This window comes from Mustela nivalis (genome assembly GCF_964662115.1).
Source record: "Mustela nivalis genome assembly, chromosome: 11".
Taxonomy (NCBI): domain Eukaryota; kingdom Metazoa; phylum Chordata; class Mammalia; order Carnivora; family Mustelidae; genus Mustela; species Mustela nivalis.
This window is the reverse complement of record NC_139030.1, coordinates 75,261,212-75,289,192: the sequence shown is the minus strand read 5'-3', so window position 1 is coordinate 75,289,192 and position 27,981 is coordinate 75,261,212. Positions and strand designations below refer to the sequence as shown.

Sequence of the window (27,981 nt, the reverse complement as noted above, 5' to 3'; positions counted from 1 at the left end):
CCAGCACTCCCTGCAGCCTGTTCCTCTGTAACTTAGACTCCAGTGTGCCGCGCAGTGTGCGCAAATTCGTAAACCCTCCCTCAGCTTCGGGGGTTTCTGAATTCCGAGACTTGAAACTGGGCGGGAAGACCCCCTTAACTCTCAGAAGAGGATGACAGCCCACAGAGAGGTAACATCTGTTTACATGGAACTCAGAAATCTCCTGCAAATCATGGTAAGGCTGCAAACAACAAACAAAAACACTGATTAAACCGTGGAAGATAATATGACAAAATGACTCTTTCAGATCGTGCTTGTTTGTTGGTCTGGGGCGCCTTCGACTTGTTTTGCAGGGATTTCTGGTGTGCTCCTGTGTTGGACTGGGAGAGAGAGCGATTGTATACTTAGAATATCCATACCGGAAGGGTTATTAAGAGAATTTGCCAATCCAACTCCTCGTTTTACATACGAGGAAACTGAGGCCCAGAGAGGTGAAGAGATTGTCCACCGGTTACAGCAAGTTGGGGAAGAGTTAGAATTCGGCTCTAAGTCTCCTGACCCGCAGTCTGCGCTGTTTACACCACATTAAGGTGGCGATATTTTTAGCAACATGGCTATGTGATTATTCTCCTTGGTGAAGTTTCCCCATCCAGGTTGAAACACCCAGAGGTTAGGCAAGCATTCATTTGGTGGTTTCTTGCAAGGGAAGGAGTGTGATGTTTATTTATTTTCAATCTAGGAAGAACTTAGTGGTTTGATCTGTTCTTTGTTTGTTGCTCAAGGTGACATTTAATGTGATTTTAGGAACTAGGTAAAATCGTGTAGGCGAGGGTTTGCTTGGACATTTCCTATCTCTTTTACTAGGCTTTCCTTCCTCTTCCCATCCCCCTTTCACCCATCTAGGCAACCACCCAATTTTTCCTTCCATTATAATTCAACAAAGAACCTTTTCAGGTTTCCGGTAAAGGGTGAAAGGCATTGTCACTGTCATTAGGAAGATAACCATCTAGTTAGGGAAAAAAGGAAAGTCTGCTGAGATTCAACAGAAGATGCAATAAATGTCATAAGGGAAAGGTCATCAGAATGCCACAGAGGTTCTGATGGAAAGATTAATTCCAGCTGACAAAACTGATGGAGGAGGGGGCATTTGAATTTGAAGGATGGGTGGATTTTTTTTTTCTGTTAAAAAAATTTATCTTAAATTTTTAAGATAAAATTTTATCTTAAAAATTTTTGTTAATGAGGTATGACATATGCAGGAAGGGCACTGCTTTTCTATACGTATACACCTGTGTTCACCACCCCCTAAATTAAGATATAGAACACTTCAGCACTCCTGTGCCCCTTCCCAATCTGCACTGCATCCTCTCATCCTGATAACCACTCTTCTGACTGCTATTACCATAAATCAGTTTTGTCGTGAATTTCATTTAAATGTAATCATACAGTAAGTACACTGGGAGTCTGGCTTTTTTTGTTTATCACTTGTTTTTGTGAGATTCGTCCATGTTGTATGGAACAGTAACTTTTTTTTTAATTGCTTACTAGTATTATGTCATAGGTATCTAGCAATATTTGTCTAGTTTGTTGATGGGTATTTAGGTTATCAGTTATCAGTTTTGGGCTTTTGTTAACAAAGCTGCAGTGCGTGTACTTACAGGTTTCTTTTTTCAGACTCTGCACTCATTTCTAGGAGAGGAGTAGCTGGCTTGTACAGTTTGCATATGATCAGCAATAGTAGTAGATATTGCCAATGTTAGCCTTCACCAGCAATATAAGAAAATTCTAGATGAGTCTTAGTCTTGTCAAAACAGGGTCTTACAAGTCTTTATAACTGAGGTATTTTGGCTAAATGTGGTATTTTTTTTTTAAGATTTTATTTATTTATTTGACAGGGAGAGAGAGATCACAAGTAAGCAGAGCAGCAGGCAGAGAGATGGGGAAGCAGGCACCCCGCTGAGCAGATGTGGGGCTCAAATACCAGTACCAGCACCCTTAGATCATGACCTGACCCCAAGGCAGAGGCTTAACCCACTGAGCCACCCAGGTGCCCCTAAATGTGTTATCTTATTAATAGTTTTTTTTTACATTGTCTCTGGTGTTGAGCACCTTTCCATATGCTTTTTGACTCTTTCAGTGTCCTCTTTTGTGAAGTGCTTGTTCAAGTCTTTTGCCCACTTTTCATTTTTGTCATCTTATTCTTACTGATCTGTAGTTCTTTATAAAGTTTGGGTTTGGAATTCTTTGATACAACCTTCACAGATATCTTTTCCAAGTCTGTGGCTTGCCTTTTTAGTCTCGCACTGATGTCTTTCAATAAACAGAAATTCTTAATTTTAATGTAGTACAATAGTTCAGTGTTTTCTTTTATGATTAGTGCTTTTTTGCATTAAATTTAAGAAATCTTTGCCTACAGGCTTGGTAGGATTTTTAACAGGCAAATAGGAGGGAAGAGCATTGCAAAAGAAAGAAGAGGGAGCAAGGTTGAACATAGGCCCCTGTGTCAGAGAGGGAAGGTGCAATTTGTGTTGGGCATGGGAAGGCCTGCAATTCGGACTGTAAGAGGGTGGGGCAAGACGAAGCTGGAAAGATAGGAGGGAAGCATACTGAGAAGGGTTTTCACAGTCTGGACATTTTTCTGAAGGAAGTGGAGGCACTACCAGAATATTTATGAACTCAAACAGAACTTAGTTGTCTTCCCTCCACCACCAGATTTGCTTTTTCTCCTCTGCAGTCCCATTCACTTAACACCGCCTCCAAGACAGCTCTGGCCTACGTAGCCATAATCCTGGGTGATATCCTCTTTCCCTATTCCTGCCTTCAACTGGTCACCTAGTTGGGATAGATCTATAGTCTAAATGTCTCCAACAATGTCCCTTCTTTTTCATGCGCAACTGCCACTGCCTTGGTTCAGGATCTCACACCTCTTATCTATACTGTATCAATCACCTAGAGTTTCCCTGCCTCCAGCTCTTTCAATATCCAGTCCAATAGCAGCTAGTGTGATCATTTTAAAGTGCCAATTATTCACGCTTCTCTACAGGTTGAAAGCCCCAGTAGCTCCCCAATGCCCTTAAGATAAAATAAAAACTCCTTTATATGCTTACACTTTTTGTGATTTGCTTGCTCATCTTCCATGCTCAACTCAAGCCTCATCTCCTCCAGAACTGTGCCTTAAATCACCTCTTCTCAGAGCACAGGCAGGGGAGCCATTATCTGTAGCACTGGGGTACTGTGCTGTCATACTGTGTATGTTGTACTGGCAACTGTCTGTCATAGCCAGACAGGTCTGTCTCTCTCAGGGGCCGTGTGCTCTCCCAGGCAGAAATTTCACTGTACTAAGGTTTTTACTGGGTGTAGTGCTTTGCATGTGGTTTACAAGACTCTTGATGACCTGACTCCAGGTCTGCAGCCCTTGCTTCTCATCCCTGAACCTTGGGTTCCAGACACTCTGGGTTTCTTTTCTGCATTAGTATATTGCTACATGGAGTAAGCCTCTATGCTATGGTCTGCTGTCCTTTCTTCCCCCTTTTGCCTAGAAGATGCCAGTTTTCTCTTCCCCAACATACATACTCTCTTCTGTGCTTCCAAAGTGTTTTCATATCTCCCTCATAGCACTTAACACATGAAAGCTTGTTTTTCCCCCTTTTTCAGAAGTATGCTCCATATCCAATATGGGACTTGAACTCACGACTGGAGATTGAAAGTCTCATGCTCTATCAACTGAGCCAGCCAGGCGCCCCCACAATGAAGCTTTTTGAGGGGAAGAACCTTCTCTTCTCTTTATATAATCTTCTACAACATAGAAATTAGAACGAGACAGTTTTTTAATAAACCAGTGGGTTGGTGCTAGGCTCCTTTGCATTTGTCTGATATCTGCACTCAGATTCACTAAAAGCAAATAGAACCCTTTTCCTTGTCTTTAAGACCCAAAAGTCTCTGGTGTGTACTTTAAAGGAACCAGCTTAATTGTTAAGCTGTGTAGCATTCCTTCGCCTTCTTCCAGGAGAGCCACGGATGTCATTTTGCTCACAGAACCATTGTTGGCTCAAACCATCTCTTTGTTATTTAAAGACGTTTTCTGAACAGAGGTCACGAATATGGTCTTGGCTTCCCATAGCCCGGGGTCCAAAGACGACCTTGCCACTTAACCAGCTTTTAGATTTTTAAGCTTAGAGTTATGGTAATTCAACGAGACAGTGACACACCTGGCACATGGGAAAACGCTCAATAAACGGGAGTTGATATTACACTTAATATGTCTTTGTATCCCAGGATAGCCGCAGCTATCCTACAGCTGCCGTAGGGAGCTCCTGAGAGGTAAAGCTCAACCAAAGCAGTGTATTTCGGGCCCAGGATGGTGAGGGTGATGGCGATGGTTTGGGCGCGCGCACTGCCTAGACTCCATTCCTATCTTCAGGCTCCTCTCCACCTGGTTCCTGGGCTACGACACACCTCGGACCGACCCACCACGGACTGTCTCTCCCAGGCCCAGGCAGCCCTGGAGGTCTGAGGCTGCCAACGCCGCGGGGGGAACTTAGTGTGGGCGGAACTCGAGTGCAGCGGCGGGAGGCTTCCGGGGGAGCCGCAAGGCCAACGGGTCGGCGGAGGCAGAAAAGCGTCGGACGCCGGGCCGATCATGGACGCTTGACAACCTGCGGACTGGCGCCGGGAGGCCGAGTCAGCGACCGAGAGGACGGAGAGGCGGCGAGGGCAGGTAGGGGTCGGCGAGAGGGCGGGGCCCGGCGCGCCAAGCTTGTCTCAGCAGTCTGGCTTAGCGCCAGTCTCCAGGAATGCCCGCGGCCCCACCGAGCCGGCCCCGCCCCGGGGAGCGTGCCCCGCGGCTCCTCACTCCACACCCGCGGCCCTGCCTGGAGAATGCCGCTGGCCTTAAAGTACACCCCAGCCTGCAACCCTCAGTTCCTCAACTGAGGTTTTTCTCGCTTTCCCACCCCCAGAGGCTGCCTCTTTGCCCCTCTGCTGTGCATCAAAATAGCGCCCCGCAAGACGCGAATTCAGCTCCCCTGTGTCCCATGCCGCAGCCTGTGGCCCTCCCACTTCAGAAAAAAGGGACTCTCAACGCTTCCTTACTCTTTGCTCCTACAGGCTTTGCGCCTTAGGCCGAGATTTTTTTTTTTCCCTCTCTTTTTTCTTTCCTTTTTTTTTTTTTTTTTTTTTCCTTTAAAGGGACCAGAATTTCTGTCCATTTCTCCCTCTTCACCCCAGGTACTTCCATTCATCTCCACACGTGTCAGCTTGGAGGGGAGGTTTTCGTTCCACCCCCTCTCTCCCGTCTTATCCTGTCTCTCTCCTCTTACCCCTTCCTTCCTCAGCAACTTTTCTTCCCTAGCGCTTCGCTTTTTCTGTTTCGGACAAGACATTCTTATGTAACCTATGTGAGGCGACATGCTTGTTTCTTTCATACTGTGGAAGGACTGCTGCTCTGTATGCCTGCCTCCACAGGAAAACTTGGTTTCTCTTGCACCAAACTATCGTTCGAATTATTCTCTTCTTCACTTTACTCTGCCTCCTCTTCTTTTTGTCACAGTGCCCCCAAATGTGTTGTTGGTGGAGTAGTCTTTTCTTACACAGGACTCCTGCAGAGTAGGTCTGCAGGGTGTATTCCCATACACTCAGCATGTAAGTGGATTATAGAATTGAGGGACCCTCGGCCCCTCATGTCTTCAGGATGGCATTGTTTTCTCAGATCATTTTATTATTTTCTTGAGATTTTGTACAAATTCTGAAGTCCTGTTTGGTAAAATCACATAGCTATAGGAGGTCAAATAAGGGGAGTTTCCTCAAGGACTTAGACAGCATGTATTTTCTTAATTTGATTATGTTGCTTATCTTTCATTAGGATTTTCTCCCTAAGTCATTTAGGCTTAAATGACTTCTTTGATTAAACAAAACATCTTTAATGTCTTTTTGCGGTTTTCCTTATTTGTATCGGCTGTAGGTGGGATTCAAATAACATACTGTAAGCTGTAACTGATTGCAATTGCTTATATCTCCTTTCTCTGTGTATGGGCAAAATTCTCTGTTTCTTAACTACAATCTGTAAGTGAGATAAATATAGAAGAGCTACTGAGAAACTCCTATGTGTTTCTTTGGGTCTAGTGAGGTTTAAGGGCTTAAAAAGTGCTGGTATTGGAAGACTGCCACATGGGGATGAAGTGGCTTTTCTTAAGTGTTTCAACCTCTGAGCAAGGACACAATTCCTTTAACTCTAGGTGGAACCCTGCCCATCTCACAAAGTGGTTATAGCATCTGGACTGTTTTTCTTTTTTGGATACTATAAAGTTAAAGTATTCTGATGTCTGATCTGGCATTAAATAAGCATAGACTTTGCAAAGGAGAAGGAAGAATGGCTGAAACACTTTTCTTTTGGACAGATCTCAAGGCCAGAGAATGGCAGGTGAACAGAAACCCTCAAGTAATCTCCTGGAACAGTTTATTTTACTAGCCAAAGGTACCAGTGGCTCAGCCCTCACTGCTCTCATAAGCCAAGTGTTGGAGGCTCCTGGAGTATATGTCTTTGGAGAACTGCTGGAGCTGGCCAATGTTCAGGAGGTAAGAGCAGTTTCCGAACAGTTTCCCTGTCTTTGTTCTAAACCTTCCTGTGATTCTCCAGGATTCCAGGGAATTTCGGTGCTGAAGCATTGTGGACCTGTGAGGGGCGCTGTTCAGGGAGGGATGGGAATTGGCCGGGAAGAGGGAAAGAGAGCAAGGATGATGTTTTAGGTTCCTGGTCAATATTTTCATTTCAACTTGTGGTAAAATTAGATTGGGTTACTAATAATTTGAAAGATAGGGGAAAAATCCCCTTGAACCTGATAAATAAGAAAAGTGGAGCATAAGCATAGCTGATACTTAACAGAGGTAGTTTCAGGCATTTGTGTAATATGTGAAAACACGAAAAGCTGGAAAGTAGTCCCTTTTGCTTTGTTTGCTTCTATTTTTGATTTCTTGTTATTGAAACTGGGGGTGTCTAGTTGTGGTTGTTGTGCCTTAAAAATGAGAAGGTTGTGGCAATTCACAGACCTGTACCTCTGGGGCTAATAATGCATTATATGTTTATAAAAAAAAATTTTTTTTTTTAAAGATTTTATTTATTTATTTGACAGACAGAGATCACAAGTAGGCAGAGAGGCAGGCAAAGAGAGAGAGAGGGAAGCAGGCTCCCTGCTGAGCAGAGAGCCCGATGCAGGCCTCGATCCCAGGACCCTGAGATCATGACCTGAGCCGAAGGCAGCAGCTTAACCCACTGAGCCACCCAGGCGCCCTATAAAAAATTTTTTAAAAATTATAAAAAAAATGAGAAGGTTGGTGAAGAACGATTAGTTTGAATGAAGAGATGTAAAGCATCTTGTACTTTTCAACATCTGCTTCTCACTTTGGATGCTTTTACATTTATTGATTCATACTTTTATATTGATTGAAAAGTCTGGTGGCATTTTTACTGCTTTGGGGATTGTGCTCCGAAGTTGGAGGGTGGGTCAGCTTCCACTCTCCTGTCACAGCTTCTCTCTGGCTGCCTGGGGTGGTGCTAGCTCTGGGGGCGGCTGCCACATGCAGATGAGTGCGGTGCTCGTTCTCACGGATTGTGTGCACCATGCTGCTGAGGGTGGCCTGGGCGTTGGTGTCAATGGTGGCCCACATCGAGGAAGTGACTGACTTTTGCTGGCTGGTTCTTCACTTTGTGACCTTGAGGACACCTTTGCCGTCAGTTGTTGGCTCCATGTCCACAACCTTGTGAATCAGCACCTGGTGGCAGAGGTGTGGACCTTCGGGTTTTGGGACTCACTGCTGTACATCTTCTTCCTCTTGATTAGGAAACTAGAGCAGTTCCCCATGACCATCCATCGCTGACCTGGCGTCATTTTGGCTTCCTGTAAAAAACAGAGACAGAAAGAGCCACTTTTATGTTCTAATTGTGATTTTTTTTTTTTTTTTTTTAAGAGGGGGCTGTGGAGAGAGAGAATGTTAAGTGTGCTCCACACCCAGGCTCAGTCTCACAACCTTGAGCTCATGGCTTGAGCCAAAGTCAAGACCTGGATGTTTAATTGACCGAGCCACCCAGATACCCCATGAATTTTTATTTAATGTCAGCCTTGCTTATTAGACTGTAAGCTCTGTAAGGGTAAGGTCTGTTGTGCTCCCCATTGTTTTCTTAGTGCTTAATATGTAGTCTGACACATAGTAGGCTTTTAGTAAAAATTTAATTTACCAGAGATGTAAAAGAAATCCTGAGGAAATTTTTTTAAAACTAGCTTTATTATTATTATTATTATTATTTTTTAAGATTTTTTATTTATTTGACAGAGATCACAAGTAGGCACAGAGGCAGGCAGAGAGAGAGGAAGGGAAGCAGGCTCCCTGCTGAGCAGAGAACCCGATGCTGGCCTCGATCCCAGGACCCTGGGACCATGACCTGAGCCGAAGGCAGAGGCTTTAACCCACTGAGCCACCTAGGTGCCCTAGCTTTATTATTATTATTTTTAAAGATTTTATTTATTTATTTGACAGAGAGAGATCACAAGTAGGCAGAGAGGCAGGCAGAGAGAGAGGAAGGGAAGCAGGCTCCCTGCTGAGCAGAGAGCCCGATGCGGGACTTGATCCCAGGACCCTGAGATCATGACCTGAGCCGAAGGCAGTGGTTTAACACACTGAGCCACCCAGGCACCCCTAGCTTTATTATTTTTAAACAGACTTTCTTTTTAGAGCAGTTTTATTTTTTTGTTTTTCATTTTTTAATTTTAATGTTTATTATTATTATTTTTTAAAGATTTTATTTATTTATTTGACAGAGAGAGATGACAAGTAGGCAAAGAGAGAGAGGAGGAAGCAGGCTCTCCACTGAGCAGAGAGCCCGATGCGGGGCTCGATCCCAGGACCCTGAGATCATGACCTGAGCCGAAGGCAGAGGCTTTAACCCACTGAGCCATCCAGGCGCCCCTATTTTTCATTTTTTTAAAGGTTATTATTTATTTGACAGAGAGAGAGCTCACAAGTACGCAGAGAGGCAGGTTGGGGGTGGGTGGGAAACAGGCTCCCTGCTGAGCAGAGAGCCCTACTCGGGGCTGGATCCCAAGACCCTGAGGTCATCACCAGAGCTAAAGACAGAGGCTTAACCCACTGAGCTACCCAGGTACCCCTTTAGAGCAGTTTTAGATTCACAGCAAATTGAGAGGGAAGTACAGAGATTTCCAGTATATCCTGCCCTCATACATGGATAGCCTCCCCCATTACCCATATCCCCCCTCCAGTGTGGGACCTACACTGACACATTGTTATCACCCAAAGACCATAATTTACATTAGGGGTCACTCTTGGTGTTGTACATTCTGTGGGTGTGGCTAAATGTACAATGACATGTGTCCACCATTAAAGTATCATACAGAGTAGCTTTACTGCCCTATGAATCCTTTGTGTTCCACCTATTCATCCCTCCTTCCCCTCTTAATCCCTGGCAACCATTGATCTGACTACCCTCTTCCTAGTTTTGACTTTTCCAGAATGTCATATAGTTGGAATTGTACAGTATATAGCCATTTCAGATTGGCTTCTTTTACTTAGTGATATGCATTTAAATTTTCTCTAAGTCTTTTTATGGCTTGATGGCTCATTATTTTTTCAACAGAAGAGATGACAAAGGGGTAATAAGTTCCTTCAGGTTCATAAAAAAATCTGAATGAATATGCCAAGTAGTTGTTTCGTAACTGTGAAAGATGGGCTGAGAGGAGATGGATGAAAATTAAAATAGAAAGACATTGATTTAGGCCAGTGGAAGAAGTTGTGGAGTATCTGCTGTAAAGAAAATAGTCCTTTAGGATTAGTTTTGTAATTATCTGTCTGAAAAGTAGGGGCTAGATTTCAAGACCTCAAGAGGTTCTTACAACCTGAGAAGGTAGACTGGGTTAGTAGGAAGCCAGAATTCTCAATGGGGGTGCTGAGCAAATCACCACTCTCTCGCCATATCTGTTTTTTCCATGTGTGAGCTGGAAACCCTAGTTGCTTTTCAGTGGTCTAAGATGATTGTAGTTCTTGGGAACTTTTTTTTTTTTAAGATTTATTTATTTAGGGGCACCTGGGTGGCTCAGTGGTTAAGATTCTGCCTTTGGCTCAGGTCATAATCTCAGGGTTCTGGGATTGAGCCCCACTTCGGGCTTTCTGCTCAGTGGGGAGCCTGTTTCCCCCTCTCTCTCTGCCTTGCCTCTCTGCCTACTTGTGATTGATCTCTTTCTGTCAAATAAATAAATAAAATATTTTAAAAATTTATTTATTTTAGAGAGTGGGGGTGGAGTGGGGTGGAGGGAGAGGGAAAGAATCTTAAGCGGGCTCTTTGCCCAGCGTGGAGCCTTATGTGGGGTTTGATCTCATGACCCGAGATCATGACCTTAGCTGAAATCAGGATTCAGATGCTTAACTGACTGAGCCACCTAGGTGCCCCTTGGAAACTTTTTTTAAAAGATGGTTTAAATTAAGTAGTAGTATTATTGGTGTCCACAGAGTACTTCCTTGGTAGTACTGCTTTACGGAGTTTGATAAATTAAAGGAGCAGTGGGTACATATTTGTGAGTAAAAGAAACACCCAGTTAAGTACTGCCAACAGAGCAGAGCGGCTCCAGGCAGAAGAGTATCTGTGTCTGTTTTACTTCTGCAGATGGCTCTTCGTCATTCACATTAGGGAGGAATAAGTAATTTTTTTTTAAGGTCTAAGTAATTTTAATGAACATTTTTATTTGGGACTGCTTGATACTGTGGTTTCCAGTCCCACATGGACTGTTCTGTCACACTTTATGCTGTGCTAATCTTTCCCAGCACTCACTACTGTTGAGAATTACTATTCACATAGTTCTGAAATGATTTGGAACCTACCCTACACTTCATTCAGTGTGGACTGATAGTGGCTTGTTACTTGTACCTGTCAACCCGGTTGTGTAGACAGGGCTGCTCCAGTCTTCGTTTTTTTGTTTTGTTTTACGATTGATTTATTTATTTTAGGGGGGTTAAGGGGCAGAGGGAGAGAGAATCCTCAAGCAGACCGTTCGCTAAGCTTGGAGTCCAATGTGGGGCTTGATCCCAAGACCCTGAGATCATGACCTGAGTGGAAATCAAGAGTCAGATGCTTGGGTGCCTGGGTGGCTCAGTGGGTTAAGCCTCTGCCTTCAGCTGGCGTCATGATCCCGGGGTCCTGGGATTGAGTCCCACATCAGGTTCTCTGCTAAGCAGGGAGCCTGCTTCCCCTCTCTCTCTGCCTGCCTCTCTGCCTACTTGTGATCTCTGTCTGTCAAATAAAAAAAAAAAGAAAAAAAAAAGAGTCAGATGCTTAACCGATTGAGCTACCCAGGTGCCTCTCCAGTCTTTATCTTTTTTTTTTTTTTTTTTTTTTTTTTAAGATTTTATTTATTTATTTGTCAGAGAGAGAGAGAGAGCAAGAGCGAGCAGAGACAGAGTGGCAGGCAGAGTCAGAGGGAGAAGCAGGCTCCCTGCAGAGCATGGAGTCCGATGTGGGACTCGATCCCAGGACGCTGGGATCATGACTGAGCCAAAGGCAGCTGCTCAACCAACTGAGCCACCCAGGCATCCCTCCAGTCTTTATCTTAATGGCATGGAAATTCCAAGAAAACCTGAACTGCTCCCAGTACTCATTGCTGTGTGTGTCTGTGTGTGTGTGTCAAAAGCAGTTGCTTAGGCATGCTGTGTGGAATGTAAAACATGTGTTCCTGAGGGAGAAAAGTTAAATTTAAAATTAAATAAATCTTACTTATTTTTTCCAAAGAACAGAGTTGGACGGGACCTCAAGGACCATCTAGTGAAACAGTCAGCCATGGCACATGACTGTCACCCTTTGCTTGAACACTGCAGTGACTGGTAGACAGCTTGGTCTATGAACTGTTGTTGGTTTTTTTCCCTCCTCAGCTTGCGGAAGGAGCTAATGCTGCATATTTGCAGTTGCTGAACCTCTTTGCCTATGGAACATACCCAGATTACATAGGTGAGTTGGTTAAGATCTTCCAAAGACTTTTCTTAATTATGTCACTCTGTTTGGACATACTGCCTCCATGAGAATCACTAGGGTCTGGAATATAAGCATGGGGTGGGAACTTTCTTACCTGGCTGTTTCCCACTTTACTCTGCATTGTAGGTAACCTTGCGTGAGGTCTTTATCTTCTCACCCTTTATTTTTCTCTGTGAGTAAAAGAGGGACTATGTTTATGCTTATGGGTAAATATAGTCCTTATTTTCCAGATGAGATTCTTAAGGACTGGTGTTTGTAGAACACTTGGAATGTTGTGAAGTGTCAGAATACCCACCTGTAAAGTACTCAAGTATTTTGAATATTATCAGAATAATGTCACTATATTGAAGAAGATTTGGAAAATAGGACACAAAGTCACTTGCAGTTGATCACTATTAAACTACTGTTAGCATTATGGTGCTGGACTTTTGCCCCTTGTGTTTTCTGTTATGTAGGTGTCATTTAGTTTGTATACGATAATGTGTTTTTTTTTCATGTACTTCATAGGCATTTTTTCATATTTTACATCTTTCTAGTCATTTTTTTTTTAAGATTTTATTTATTTATTTGACAGAGAGAGATGACAAGTAGAGAGGCAGGCAGAGAGAGAGTCTTTCTAGTCATTTTTAACATTTTATAATCTAAAACTCCATATTTGGCCCATTCTCTTTTGTAGGTCATTTGAATCTTTTTTTCCTTTTCTTTTTCCCTTTTTTTTTTTTAGAGTTTTTTTTTTTTCTTTAAGAGATTTTATTTTTAAGTAATCTCCACACCCAAAATGGGGCTCAAATTCATGACCCCAAGATCAAATGTCACACTTTCCACTGACTGAGCCAGCCGGGACCTTGGTCGTATAAGTCATTTTGTATTAGGATCTTAAGTATCAGGAATAAGGTGAATGCACTTCTCAACAGTAACTTACCTTCCACCTAAGCCCTTTTTTGTTTGGCTTCCCTAGTTTTTGTTGATATGACAAAGGCCTCTTAGTTTACTTTAATGGTATGACTCAGGGCCTTCCCTACTATATCCCAGACTTCTTTTTCCCTTTCTTTCCTCCTGGTCACTTGTACCTACCCTGTGCTATATCATCTAGACAGTTTGCCATGTGTTAGTTTATCCTGACCTTTGCTTTGTTCCAATGAGTGTGTCTTCGTTTCCATCCTCACTAAAGGGACAATATTGCCCAGACTCTGGAACCAGACTGCTTGAATTATATTGTAGCTCCACTTCCTCTACTTATGGGTCCTTTGGCAAATTAAATGATCTCTACCCCAGTTTCCTTATCTGTCAGATGGGGGTAATAATAGAGGTCCACAATCATTTACCTGCCCTCCTTGGGCTAGATGCTTCAGAATTTAGGATTTTGGGGATTTTAAAGAGGTAATATGATGTATATCCTTTTTTTTTTTTTAAGATTTTATTTCTTAACATTCTGTTTTTTTTTTTTTTTTTTAAAGATTTTATTTATTTGTCAGAGAGAGAGAGGAGTGAGAGCAATCACAGGCAGATGGAGTGGCAGGCAGAGGCAGAGGGAGAAGCAAGGAGCCTGATGAGGGACTCAATCCCAGGATGCCAGGATCATGATCTGAGCTGAAGGCAGCTGCTTAACCAACTGAGCCACCCAGGCGTCCCTGTGTTTTTTTGTTTTTTTTTTTTTTAAGATTTTATTTATTTATTTGAGAGAGCAAGAGAGAGAAAGAGCATGAGGAGGGGAGTGAGAGAGACAGGGAGTAGTAGATGCCTTGCTGAGCAGGTAGCCTGATGCAGGACTCGATCCCAGGACCCTGGGATCATTCTTGAGCTGCAGGCAGACAGAGCCACCCAGGCGCCCCTGCATATGCCTTTTTATGTAACACTTCCAAGATGTGGACAGCACCTGTATCCAGTATTTAGTTGCATTCACAGTTTGGAACTAAACAAATGAAGTTGTACAACAAGTGGGTTTAAAAGCTTGCTTCACTGAGGTCAGGAATTGCCACCAGATGAATTTCAGCAGCACGCCCAAGAAAAAGACAGCTTGGATTCACCTTTTTGGAATCCAAGATTATGGCTAAGGAATTGAAGGCATTTGGGATCTTTCTTGGGAGGTTGCTGTGAGGACTGACTGGGTATGTGTGTATATGTGCCCTGCGGCTGCTGCCATTACTCTCACTATCACTACTGTTTTTTTTTTTCTTTAAATATTTTATTTATTTATTTGACGAGAGAGATAGTGAGAGAGGGAACACAAGGAGGGGGAGTGGGAGAGGGAGAAACAGGCTTCCTGCTAAGCAGGGAGCCCAATGCGAGGCTTGATTCCGGGACCCCAGGACCATGACCCAAGCCAAAGGTAGATGCTTAACGACTGAGACGTCCAGGCACCCCATCACTACTGGTATTACTACAGTTTTGCCCATTCTTTAAGGCTCATCTCAAACTCCATCTTTCTTTTTCTTTTCTGTCCTTCCCAAGATGATCCCGCTCACTTGTACTCTCCCTTTCTTTTTTTTTTTTTTTCCTTTTCTCTCCTTCTTCCCTCCCCCTCAGCCTCTTGTTCTCTCCTAGTAGTTTGTACCTTTCTTCCAATGGTTCTGTCTTCCATCTGAAGCTGTTGAAATACCCAATTGTAAGACTGAGGGCAAGTCCAAGGCCCTTGGGTTTCACAAGTCTGGTGGTCTGACAAGGCCCATCTTATCTATCCTTAACTTCCCTGAATCACTTAAAACCCAGCATAGCATATAACAGATTGCCAGTGAAGACATGCTGACCTTGGTTGAATGTCACACAGGGCACAGATAGTATTCCATTCGGGTGATTGTCTTATCGTTTGTGCATTTATGCCTGGCTCTTCAGGAGTACGTGGTCTTCTGGAGAAGACAGGAGTTGCTTGTGGAACATTTGCTTCATGAATAAGTGCAGAGTCATAACAGTGAATCAATAGTAGATTTGGTGTGGGGAGTTGGTGAGCTTAGTCCATAAAGCAATTCTAATTTTATTTTGTGTCTTGATTTTTGTGGTGGGTGGGACTGAGCAGCCAACAAGGAGAGCCTGCCAGAACTGAGCACAGCTCAGCAGAACAAGCTGAAACACCTTACCATCGTGAGCTTGGCATCGAGAATGAAGGTACAGTGCCGAACCTCTTCCTCTCTTGCTCCTCACCCTCAGGCAGGTGTTGCATTGGCATTGGCGCGTGAGCTCCCAGCTGTTGTACAGTAGTCATACCATGAATGCATAAAATCGGCTTGGCAAAGGGTAACAGAGATAAAGATAACAATTAAAATAGTGTAGATAAGTATTCACCATTTCTTTCAGGAAAAGTCTGCCCAGGAGACCTTGTGAATCACAGGTCTCAGTTCTGGCATGTTGTGGTGACTCACTGGGTGTGAACATTTTGCCATACCAAAGGGAGACTGCCGTTTCAAGATAGGTAATTTTCAAATGGGGGCATCTCAAGGCAAGTTAGCCCCTTCATCTGTTGCTTAGTGCACTGTGAATCTGGTCTGGAGGAAAAACTTGCTCTGTTGGACTTCCTGAGAACTAGATTTTTAATATGCTGCCTTCTTCTGAGGATTATCAAGCTTAATTATCTTAATTAGGACTTTTGCCTTGTATGCTATCTTAATTTTTTTTTTAAAGATTTTATTTATTTATTAGAGATCACAAGCAGGCAGAGAGGCAGGCAGAGGGAGAGGGGAAAGCAGGCTCCCCGCTGAGCAGAGAGCCCAATGCGGGGCTTGATCCCAGGACCCTCGCATCACGACTCGAGCCGAAGGCAGAGGCTTAACCCACTGAGTCACCCAGGCACCCATATGCCATCTCTAGATGCTAATCTTCTGTAAAATAACCACTCCATTGTATCTGAGTTCTCTGCCCAACTTGATTTAGAAGAGGCCTTGCAGTCAGGTTCTCCTAGCCATTAACAAAGAAGAGCCAGATTTGATTAATTTATAGTTGATTTTGGTTCTCTGCCCAATCCTGGCATAACTGTCCCAAGTTTTTGAGGGTCTTCGCCACTGGAAGAAGTTTGCCCTTTGCATCCCCCTCTGTGACTGAGCTTGAGAGATGGGGGTTTGTTTTTGCATTGCCGTTTCAGTTGCTGAGACCATTTCCCTGGTCTGATGCCAGATTTCTGATTCTCAGTCTGGCATTTCGGGTAGGAGGCCTGTTTTCTTAGGAAAGGAGGACCTAACCTCCTTTTTTTTTTTTTTTTTTTTGGCCTGATCATGAACTTCCCAAGTGTAGCAAAGAGTAGGAGTAACTTTCTTCCTTATTTTTTTTTTTTTTAAAGATTTTATTTATTTATTTGACAGAGAGAGATCACAAACAGGCAGAGAGGCATGCAGAGAGAGAGAGAGAGAGAGGAAGCAGGCTCTCTGCTGAGCAGAGAGCCCCATGCGGGGCTCGATCCCAGGACCCTGGGATCATGACCTGAGCCGAAGGCAGCGGCTTAACCCACTGAGCCACCCAGGCACCCTCTTCCTTATTTTTATAACCTGTCATTATAAGCCCATCCACATCTCTGGGTTTCAAACCTTTAGTCATAGAAGACCCCTCTAGATATGTTAACTGTTAATCTCTTGTTTGTATATCTCTTCCTCCTGTCTGTTTTTGAGATTTGATGGCTGTGTTAACTTCCAAACTAGAATTGGTGTGTCCAGAAAACTGGATATCTAGATATACATTTGTCTTGGATAAATGCAGAATGTTTATATAACCCAGTAAGGGACTATTGTTGGGGAATTGACACTGGTTGCAAGAGTCAGAGAAAACAGAGGTAAACTTTAGGATGACCCCTGAGCTGGCAGTACCCACTGGCCACCAGTAGGTGGATATGTTAGTCTGCAAATCTGTTGCTTGTGCACTCTTGAGCAGGCAGCCGGTTCTCCTCTCCAGTGTCTGAAATTGTTCAGAGTTTGATGATCTGGCATTTTATGTCATGTCTCCAAGCTTCCAGAAGGTGGCACAGTGGCACACACTGAGTATTTTCTATTCTTCTCTGGGACACTTTTTTTTTTTTTTTTAAAGATTTATTTATTTATTTGTCAGAGAGACACTGCACATGCAAAGCAGTGGGGGCAGCAGCAGGCAGGAGGAGAAGCAGGCTCCCCACTGAGCAAGGAGCCCAGTGTGAGACTTGATGCCAGGACGCTGGAATCATGACCTGAACTGAAGGCAGATGCTTAACCAACTGAGCCACCCAGGTGTCCCTCTGCAACATTTTCTAAGAGTGCTTCACAATATGAAAGTTAAAGGCTGGGTGAAGTCCAGGAGTCACATTTATCTAAGTCTCGTTGCCATAGATACTAATAATTAACCATCAGGCTGCAGTTCCCAAATCCCTGAGACAGGTGTACACCTGTGTTTTCCTTAGCCCTTGTCAATGGTTTTTATAAATACCGCATGGCTTTATCTGCAGTGTATCCCCTACTCTGTGCTGCTGAAGGACCTGGAGATGCGGAATCTCCGGGAACTAGAAGACCTCATCATTGAGGCTGTCTACACTGACATCATCCAGGGGAAGCTGGACCAGCGAAACCAGCTGCTGGAAGTGGATTTCTGCATTGGCCGTGACATCCGAAAGAAGGATATCAATAATATTGTCAAGACCTTGCATGAATGGTGAGGCTGAAAAAAGGAGGGGTCACCTCTCATTAGGGAAGGGGACATATGGCATGCCCTTTGTGCCTCTGCTTCAGGAACTGTTGTCTCCCATTATCAGCTGGGGCTGCGTGGCGGCTGGAGCCTTAGGACACTAAGCCAGGGAGTGGGGCTGCATTGGGGGCCAGAGCTGTGCAGCCACAGGAATTCCTGCAGGGGGCTATTTAATAGCAGGCTTGGCAGGTGGAGCCTCTGAAGCCTAGCCATGTGACACAGATCCAGTGCTTTGCACACTCAGCCTCTGAGTCTGACCAAGCTCAGGAAGTTAGTGTTGCTTAGATTCCGTGGATATGAGAACCCACGTTCAGTGTCAGTAACTTTGTGCTAGTATTGGTAAAACGTGAGGGATAGTGAAGACAAGGAGTGGGTTATCTGAAATGGGAACACAGACGCACACACACAGACTATTTGATGATAATATTCTGGTATATAAAAAGAAGTGGGACATTTGCATGTTTTCTGTTTTATTTATTTTTTTTTTTGCATGTTGTCTATTTTAATGGAATTTAATGTTTGCAAGAGCTTTGGACATTCTCCAAGGATTTGTTATGGAGCTATAAAAATGATTTGGAGTTTATTATAAAGCCAGATGGGCCTATTTGGAGGAGGGGTTTTAGGTGAGTTTTAAAGGAGGGCAGGGTTAGGGCCTAGTTGGAGGTGAGGAGAGCATGTCCCCAGGCAGGCACATGGTGTTGGAAATCATGAAGCAGAGCAGGCAAGTTGTATGCAGATGGTTAGGGAGCTGGATACAGGTGCTGCCCACATCTTGGAAGTGTTACATAAAGAGGCATTTGCAGGGGTACCTGCATGGCTCAGTCGTTCAGCATCTGCCTTCGGCTCAGGTCATGATCCTAGGGCCCTGGGATCGAGCCCCACTTTGGGCTCCCTGCTTAGTGGGAAGCCTGCTTCTCCCTCTCCCACTGCCCCTGCTTGTGTTCCCTCTCTTGCTTTCTCTCTCTGTCAAATAAATAAAAACTTAAGAAAATAAAATAGACTCAAACATTTCAGGTATGAGTGGCCCATCTTTGACTCCCTGACCCCCCTGTCCAGACCCATCCAAGTTTCCCTCACTTCAGCTGCTGTTGGACCGCAGGGCATGTGCTGTCCAACCCTTACCCCAGGTTCTGTCCCAAGTGTGGCCCCAAGCACCTTCCCTTTACAACATCTGACACAGGCAGGAACTTTCAAAAGATTATAAAAGTGTTCAGTCAGAATAAATAGAAAATAAACTTAGAAAACACCCCTCGAGGGAAGTGCCCTAGCATGCAAATCTCGGCCTCCCATCCTACTGTGGCGGCTGCCTTACTCCATCTTTTAGATGACTGATGCTGTTTTCATGCCCATAGTTGCCTTGCTTCACTGGATTGAGGTAGAGGGTAAATGTATTCATTGTACTCTTCTTTTTTTTTTTTTTTTTTAAAGATTTTATTTATTTATTTGACAGAGAGAGATCACAAGTAGACAGAGAGGCAGGCAGAGAGAGAGAGGGAGGGAAGCAGGCTCCCTGCTGAGCAGAGAGCCCGATGCGGGACTCGATCCCAGAACCCTGAGATCATGACCTGAGCCGAAGGCAGCGGCTTAACCCACTGAGCCACCCAGGCGCCCTGCATTGTACCATTCTTTAAACTCTTTTTTTAGCTTTTAACATTTTCAAAATAAAAGTGGGGAAATGAAGTATTGAGGGGAATGACAATTAGGAAGTAACAAACTTTGTTTTTTTTTTTTTAAACAATTTTATTCATTTATTTTAGAGAGGAGCAGAGAGGGGACCAGAGGTAGAGGGACAAACAGACTCTGCATTAAGCGTGGAGCTCCATGCAGGGCTCAATCCTGTGACCTCAGAACATGACCTGAGCCTAAATCAAGAACCGGGGGATGCCTGGGTTGCACAGTCTGTTAGGTGTCTGCTTTCAGCTCAGGTCATGATCTCAGGGTCCTGGAATCTAGCCCTGCATTGGGTTCCCTGCTCAGCGGGGAGTCTGCTTTTCCCCTTCTCTCTGACCCTTCTCCTGACCCTTCTCCTTGTTTGTGCTCTCTGTCTCAAATAAATAAAATCTTAAAAAAAAAAAAGAAATCAAGAGCCAGATGCTCAACTGATGAAGCCACCTAGGCGTCCCGGAAGTAACAAACTTCTGAGAAAAGGGCCAGTATTTAAAATAGGATGCTTTTAGGGGTACCCGTGTGGCTCAGTCAGTTAAGTGTCTGCCTTTGGCTCTGGTAATGATCACCGGGGTCCTGGGATTAAGCCCCACACTTCCTGCTTCCTGCTCAGTGGGGAGCCGCCTTCTCCTTCCTCTGCTGCTTTCCCTGCTCGTTTTCTGTCAAATAAGTAAAATTTTAAAAATGTTAAAAAAAATAAAATAGGTTGCTTTTAGAATATCATTTTTTCCGTTGAGAAAAGTGGTGAATCCATGCCACCTGTAAGATCTGTTTTAATTCCCTTAGTGGGGTACATTCTGTAAACCTTTCTCATGGGATATAAAAGTTGACATTCAAGCTGTGTTCTAGGAAACTGTGTGCCCTGTATCATCAGAAATACTGGTCTTGGGAAGAGTGAAGGGCAAGAGCCTTCCTTGGCAGACAGGGTGTTAAAGAAAGTCCTTATCAGGAGTTGGAGACAGAGGTTTTGGAGACTGGAGGAGAGCTCCCAGGCCTTTCTGTGGCTCACGGCTGGTTATCTCTGTTGTAGGTGCGATGGCTGTGAAGCAGTTCTGCTAGGCATCGAGCAGCAAGTTCTGCGAGCCAACCAGTACAAGGAGAACCACAGCCGAACTCAGCAGCAGGTAGAGGCAGAGGTAAGGAAGAGGACATCTCTTACCTGCTCCAGGGATCCCTGTTTGCTGATTTTGTGATTCTTGGTATAGGTGCACCAGCCACCAACAAACAAGCACTGGGCTAGTGGGGTACAGATGTGGATGACGTGGTCCCTGCTTTTCGTGCTCCTTTCTGATTCCTGGTTGCATAGGGTGAATAGGCTCAGAGAGCAGAGAATGTTGTCACTCCATGGTACACATGTACTTCTCAGCTGTAGAGCAAAAGAAACTAATTTGGGGGTGAGTCTTAAAGATGGATGAAAGGGTGGAGGAAGGGGTGCAGCAGGGTAAAGGCATATCGGGCTTTGAGGCCCTGGTTCCGCTCTGCTTCTGAAACTGTGTGGTAGGTGCACTATGCATTTTACTCTTGAAGCTACACATGGATATTACAACCTGTTAACATGCATGAAATTTCATGTTGAGGAAGGAAGGGAAAACATTTGGCAGATGAGATGCAAGTGAAGAAAGTGTATGATTATGGTTTTAGTAACACCTGGTTGTTCTGGACACATTAACATCTCAGAACACAGGCTCTTGCCTTTGGGTTAATGGGAGCTCGTGTGCCTATGGCCTTGGCACTTGTGGAGCAACCTCGGAATTTAGAGCAATAAACTAAAAATTGTGGCATTGGAAGTCCTTTTCTAGTGTGATGGAGCTTGAAATGTTCATGGTATTTAATAAGTTTCTAAGTCGTGTATCCAGGAGTATGGCAAAATGGGACCCAGAGTTATGTTAAGAAACCTAAGAAAAGGGATGCCTGGGTGGCTCAGTTGGTTAAGTGCCTGCCTTCAGCTAAGATCATGATCCCAGGACCCTGGGATCGAGTCCCACGTTGGGGGTAGGGGTGGGGGGGGTGGTCCTTGCTTAGCAGGGAGTCTGCTTCTCCCTCTTCCTGCTCTGCCTGTTGCTTCCCCTGCTTGTGCTCTCTCTGTCTTACAAAATAAATAAATAAAATCTTTAATAAAAAAGAAACATAAGATGTAGATGTGCCTTCCAAAGGGGGATTTGTGGAATTTAAGGATTTCCCTTACCCTGTTATATGTACTCCTTGAGAATAAAACCTTACTTGTCTTTGTAAGACAGCTCCTTGTCACAGTGGGTGCCTAACCCACAGTAGGTGCTCAAGTTGTTTGTTGTACTGTGTATTTTCTGGTACACCCTGTGTGCCTGTGGATTGCTCAACTCCACTTTTCATCAACTAGAACACATTTATTTTGGGTACACACATACCCCTACATACATATATGTACATACCAAGTCTGAATGTTCAGGGCATTGTTTAATTTTTAACCCTACTTCTAGCCAAAGAAGTCTGAACTACATTTAATTTAGCACAAGCCAATGACAAATACAATTAGTATTAGTAAGCCTGCTGCTTCTCTAATAAGCTGTGTAATCCTTGTCTTGAATATTGTGGTCTCTTCTCTTAGCTGGGATTGATGTCTGAGCAGAGTAGAAAGTGCTAACCACTCTCTCTCATCCACTGATTCTTCCCTATAAGTTAAACCGTGGAAACAAGTGAAGTTTGGGGGTGAGATGTGCCCGCGAACCTGGGGTAGCCTGTATGAAGCAAACCGTCTTAACCTGGTTGGTAGCCCGAGAGGAGCCTGATGGCCGCTGGCAGCCCTGCTGTGCCCAGACTGTTGCTAATTGTGTGGTAGGTGGTGGGCTTGGATTGTGCTCACTAGCAAAAATGAATGCGTTAATTACAGAATTTTGAATTGTTCAGGTTCATTTCCATGACAAATGGCATCTGTTGAAAGAAGGCATTGGCTAGTGGTGAGGCATGACCAATACTTAGAGAACAGTGTAGGCTCTTAAGTTACAGTTATTACAAAGAAAGAGAGAGCCAGTGCACATGCGTTTGCTCTCAGAGGCCCACTGTTGAAAAACCGCAGCTGTGGTTGCTCTGCCGGCAGAGCCTGATGCTGCCACCAGGTGGCGGTAATAATCTGGTTAAATTTGAGAGAAAGTTGAGGAAAAGACCAAGGCCACCTCCTCCACCAGTTAAAACAATCTACTGTCTTTTTTTTTTTTTTTTAAAATATTTTATTTATTTGACAGAAATCACAAGTAGGTGGAGAGGCAGGCAGAGAGAGAGAAGAGGCAGCAGGCTCCCCGCTGAGCAGAGAGCCCCATGTGGGACTTGATCTCAGATCCTGGGATCATGACCTGAGCCAAAGGCAGAGGCTTTAGTCCACTGAGCCACGCAGGCACCCCAACAATCTACTGTCTTGACAGTCTTCTAGAAAACCTGGAACAGACCAGTATGAGAAGAGAGGGAACGTGGTCAAAACCCAGTGCCTTGTCCATTTTCCATTAAGTAAATGTATAATCTGGGTAGTTAATGTCGGATGCTGATCATTCCCCAACAGAGGTGCATAGAAGGCTGTTTGTAGACTTGAAAACGAATCTACCAAGAACAAAGGGACAGAGGGAGAGGGGGAAGCAGATTCCTTGCTGAGCAGGAAGCCCAACGACTCAGTGCTTGATCCCGGGATCCTGAGATCATGACCTCAGCCAAAGGCAGACGTTCAGCCACCTGAGCCATTCAGGCGCCCCAAGATGGCGTGTCTTGGACTGAAAGGGACACTGGGTGAAGCCACGCTTGACTAAGGATGCCCTCTGTATTCAGTGTCCCAGTCTGTAGTCCTCTGTTGATGCTCCTTTCAGGAAGGGTATAGTACTGATGGAGAGGACAGCAGTTTAGGGCATGGCTGTTCCTATACCACAAAATGACAACACAAACCTAAATAAAAGTTGGGCTTTAATCTAGTCAAGGCTCATTTTGCAGATGATAGATCTCTTCCAGGAACCTGGTGTTGGCCTCAGTCACAGCACTGTTTCTTATCTGTATTAGACCTGCTTCTCACCCAAGCTCCTGATATTCTGACTGCTGAGAACTTTTGACCCTGACGATTCCCTTTCTTTTATAGACAGCTCTCTTCTTTCTTTCTTTCTTTATTTTTAATATGATTTTTTATTTTTTATAAACATATATTTTTATCCCCAGGGGTACAGGTCTGTGAATCACCAGGTTTACACACTTCACAGCACTCACCAAAACACATACCCTCCCCAATGTCCATAATACCACCCCCTTCTCCCAAACCCCCTCCCCCCAGCAACCCTCAGTTTGTTTTGTGAGATTAAGAGTCACTTATGGTTTGTCTCCCTCCCAATCCCATCTTCTTTCATTTATTCTTCTCGTACCCACTTAAGCCCCCATGTTGCATCACCACTTCCTCATATCAGGGAGATCATATGATAGTTGTCTTTCTCCGCTTGACTTATTTCGCTAAGCATGATACGCTCTAGTTCCATCCATGTTGTCGCAAATGGCAAGATTTCATTTCTTTTGATGGCTGCATAGTATTCCATTGTGTATATATACCACATCTTCTTGATCCATTCATCTGTTGATGGACATCTAGGTTCTTTCCATAGTTTGGCTATTGTGGACATTGCTGCTATAAACATTCGAGTACACGTGCCCCTTTGGATCACTATGTTTGTATCTTTAGGGTAAATACCCAATAGTGCAATTGCTGGGTCATAGGGCAGTTCTATTTTCAACATTTTGAGGAACCTCCATGCTGTTTTCCAGAGAGGTTGCACCAGCTTGCATTCCCACCAACAGTGTAGGAGGGTTCCCCTTTCTCCGCATCCTTGCCAGCATCTGTCATTTCCTGACTTGTTGATTTTAGCCATTCTGACTGGTGTGAGGTGATATCTCATTGTGGTTTTGATTTGTATTTCCCTGATGCCGAGTGATATGGAGCACTTTTTCATGTGTCTGTTGGCCATCTGGATGTCTTCTTTGCAGAAATGTCTGTTCATGTCCTCTGCCCATTTCTTGATTGGATTATTTGTTCTTTGGGTGTTGAGTTTGCTAAGTTCTTTATAGATTCTGGACACTAGTCCTTTATCTGATATGTCGTTTGCAAATATCTTCTCCCATTCTGTCAGTTGTCTTTTGATTTTGTTAACTGTTTCCTTTGCTGTGCAAAAGCTTTTGATCTTGATGAAATCCCAATAGTTCATTTTTGCCCTTGCTTCCCTTGCCTTTTGCGTTGTTCCTAGGAAGATGTTGCTGCGGCTGAGGTCGAAGAGGCTGCTGCCTGTGTTCTCCTCAAGGATTTTGATGGATTCCTTTCGCACATTGAGGTCCTTCATCCATTTTGAGTCTATTTTTGTGTGTGGTGTAAGGAAATGGTCCAATTTCATTTTTCTGCATGTGGCTGTCCAATTTTCCCAGCACCATTTATTGAAGAGGCTGTCTTTTTTCCATTGGACATTCTTTCCTGCTTTGTCAAAGATTAGTTGACCATAGAGTTGAGAGTCTATTTCTGGGCTCTCTATTCTGTTCCATTGATCTATGGGTCTGTTTTTGTGCCAGTACCATGCTGTCTTGATGATGACAGCTTTGTAATAGAGCTTGAAGTCCGGGATTGTGATGCCACCAACGTTGGCTTTCTTTTTCAATATCCCTTTAGCTATTCGAGGTCTTTCCTGGTTCCATATAAATTTTAGAATTATTTGTTCCATTTCTTTGAAAAAGATGGATGGTACTTTGATAGGAATTGCATTAAATGTGTAGATTGCTTTAGGTAACATAGACATTTTCACAATATTTATTCTTCCAATCCAGGAGCATGGAACATTTTTCCATTTCTTTGTGTCTTCCTCAATTTCTTTCATGAGTACTTTATAGTTTTCTGAGTATAGATTCTGTGTCTCTTTGGTTAGTTTTATTCCTAGGTATCTTATGGTTTTGGGTGCAATTGTAAATGGGATTGACTCCTTAATTTCCCTTTCTTCTGTCTTGCTATTGGTGTAGAGAAATGCAACTGATTACTGTGCATTGATTTTATATCCTGACACTTTACTGAATTCCTGTACAAGTTCTAGCAGTTTTGGAGTGGAGTCTTTTGGGTTTTCCACATATAGTATCATATCATCTGCGAAGAGTGATAATTTGACTTCTTCTTTGCCGATTTGGATGCCTTTAATTTCCTTTTGTTGTCTGATTGCTGAGGCTAGGACCTCTAGTACTATGTTGAATAGCAGTGGTGATAATGGACATCCCTGCCGTGTTCCTGACCTTAGCGGAAAAGCTTTCAGTTTTTCTCCATTGAGAATGATATTTGCGGTGGGTTTTTCATAGATGGCTTTGATGATATTGAGGTATGTGCCCTCTATCCCTACACTTTGAAGAGTTTTGATCAGGAAGGGATGACAGCTCTCTTCTTTATAGACTCCCTGCTTCACAGAGAATATGGGGGTCATCAAACTGGGGAAACACCTTTACCTCCACTTTTTCCAATGCTTTTCTTACCTCTTTTCTTCTTCTCAGCTGGCTGAGGGACAAAAGCATAAAAGATTCTTTAGAACTGGTGTTAGGGAATGTGTGTGTAAACAGGCACAAGAGGGCACAGCTAGTAGAAGTACAAGACGAAGTGATCTCTTTTCAAAAGGCAGGAGAGCAGTAGTTGTTAAAATGTAAAACATGCCAATGCTACGATCTGGGAAGCTCACTTCTAGGAATATGTCTTCCAGAGCTGTTCACAAGAGTACAAACAGGTAAACATAGAAGACTGTTCTTGGCAGCACTGTACGTGAATGAAAAGCAAGCTGGGAACTAATTTAAGAAAATTGTAAAACATTCATAACAGTACACAGATGATACCAAGGATGTGTGGAATATGGAAAGTGTTCAGAAGTTGCTTCAGTAATTTTGAGCCCTCCTTTGTTAAGTAAAGAAACGTGTGCCGAAGACCAGTGTAATCCTGTTTTGCCAGTCCTGGTAGTGTGTTTTCATCATTTATCACTTGGTTGGCTGAAGTCCATCCTCTGGTTGTTTATTCAAGAAAGCTCATGCAGCTGTATTCCCAAAGTGCCTGTGAAAATATTTTTAGTTTCATACATGAACAGTGGTTAACTGACTATAGTGTTGTTAAGACCCCCTTTCTGTTTCTAAGGCCATTTGAACCAGTGCTTTCTCTCACCTGCTGTGTGGTACCTCTTTGCCCGATGGTCCACTTCCACTCGCTTAGTCCCTCTTTTCAGCCAAGGAAGTGTTAGTTCCATTTTTTGCTAAACTCATTTCCATGTGTCTTCTATGAGTAGTCCCTGCTTGCTTCTCCTCATCTGACTTTCTAAAGATAATCACTGATTTTCTTATAGAGGATTCTGGTTCCTTCCCTGGGTGGCCCCAGTATGGTGCGAACAAGTTTCAATGAGTTTTCGGCACTTACAGGCTGAGCACACTGATTCCGTGTCTCCCTCCAGGTTACCAACATTAAGAAGACACTCAAAGCCACCGCCTCCTCCTCGGCTCAAGAGATGGAGCAACAGTTGGCTGAACGGGAGTGTCCTCCTCACGCTGAGCAGAGGCAACCCACCAAGAAGATGTCCAAAGTGAAAGGTCTGGTCTCCAGCCGCCACTAGGGCCGGCTGGGGCAGCTGGCACTCACCAGGCCTGGGTCAGGTGGGGAGGGGACACCGAGGGCCTATTTCCTCCCCTCTCTACCTTCAGTGAGTTCCAGACCTGCCCGTCCCCTCACCAGCGCCTCCCACCCTGTTGGTACTGTTCCAGAAGAACCGTTAATCCTTTCCTCACCCACCCTCTCCTCCCCCAGTTGTTCCTTCAGACTCAGGGGCTCCACTGATGCCATCCCAACAGGGTCAGACACTGCCCAGCTTCCCTCCAGGAGGTTCTTGTCTTTGTTTAAGGGCTGTCTCCCTCCCAGTTTTTCTTTTGCTCCATGTCATTTTGTCAGGCTGGTCATAAGCCGGAGGCAGCTTCAGCCGGCCCACAGGGATGACGGTGAAGGAGGCTTCTCTCTGGGGAGGAGCGTCTGCCTTCTCCAGCCCCAAGTACCACAGGCCCACACTGGTGCAGGTGACCTCTAGCCGGGTATCAGATGCTTTCTTTTCCCTCTCCTGCCTTACCCCTTGTTGGCAGCTCCAATCAGGCCACGGAGGGATGTGATGCTGGGCTATGTTTACTAAACCTGCGGGTTTTCAGCCTCTTAAGCCCAGCTCCAATCTCTCATTAGTTGGGAGCACTGGGTTGACTAACCTCTGGTATGTGAGCACCAGTGGAGGGAGCTACGGGTCTGTTGGGTGGCAGAAGTTTCTTCTGGTTTGGTGTTCTTTGCTGGTCATGCTTCCTGCTGCCGCCTGACTCCTCAGACTGGTTTTCAGTGTGAAGGTCCCAGCTGCTGCCAGGGACCGTCTGCCGACACTTGCTCTCCCGAGATTTTTTGTCCCTCCCAGTGACGTCCAAGCTGGGGATGGTAGTGCCGAGGGCCCTCTGTCTGGTGAAGGACCTGCTGCTGCTTCTGTCTCTCTTTCCACCCCTCCTTGGCTGATGACCCAGAGCCCTCTGATGATGGCATTCTCCTGGCAAGAGAAAAGGACTTGACTAGCCTTTCTGAACTTGAACAGTTTCAGGTTATATTTTAATTTTTTTTTTTTTTTTGTACAGGTTCTGATTCTAATACATTTCAACATGCTTTTTTC

General features: G+C 44.3%; 1 protein-coding gene across 3 annotated transcripts; it reads left to right on the top strand.

Moving 5' to 3' along the window:
* The first annotated feature begins 6 nt into the window (after positions 1 to 6).
* Positions 7 to 27,981, top strand: COPS7B (COP9 signalosome subunit 7B). Of its 3 annotated transcripts, XM_082690665.1 has the most exons (8): positions 18 to 169; positions 4,400 to 4,696; positions 6,375 to 6,552; positions 11,905 to 11,980; positions 15,018 to 15,106; positions 17,400 to 17,602; positions 20,331 to 20,436; positions 26,746 to 27,981. In XM_082690665.1, exons 3-8 carry the CDS (start codon positions 6,391 to 6,393, stop codon positions 26,902 to 26,904), a joined length of 795 nt encoding a protein of 264 aa, XP_082546791.1. In that variant the 5' UTR covers positions 18 to 169; positions 4,400 to 4,696; positions 6,375 to 6,390; the 3' UTR covers positions 26,905 to 27,981. The 3 variants fall into 3 exon arrangements, with proteins under 3 accessions (XP_082546793.1, XP_082546792.1, XP_082546791.1); XM_082690666.1 differs by lacking the exon at positions 4,400 to 4,696 and having other exon boundaries at positions 13 to 214; XM_082690667.1 differs by lacking the exons at positions 4,400 to 4,696; positions 6,375 to 6,552 and having other exon boundaries at positions 7 to 214.

Coding starts and splice junctions, on each gene's coding strand:
- COPS7B (XM_082690666.1), top strand. CDS start 6,391: ATGGCAGGTGAACAGAAACCCTCAAGTAATCTCCTGGAACAGTTTATT. Junction 6,553..11,904: donor AGCTGGCCAATGTTCAGGAG/GTAAGAGCAGTT, acceptor TTCCCTCCTCAG/CTTGCGGAAGGAGCTAATGC. Junction 11,981..15,017: donor AACATACCCAGATTACATAG/GTGAGTTGGTTA, acceptor GGGACTGAGCAG/CCAACAAGGAGAGCCTGCCA.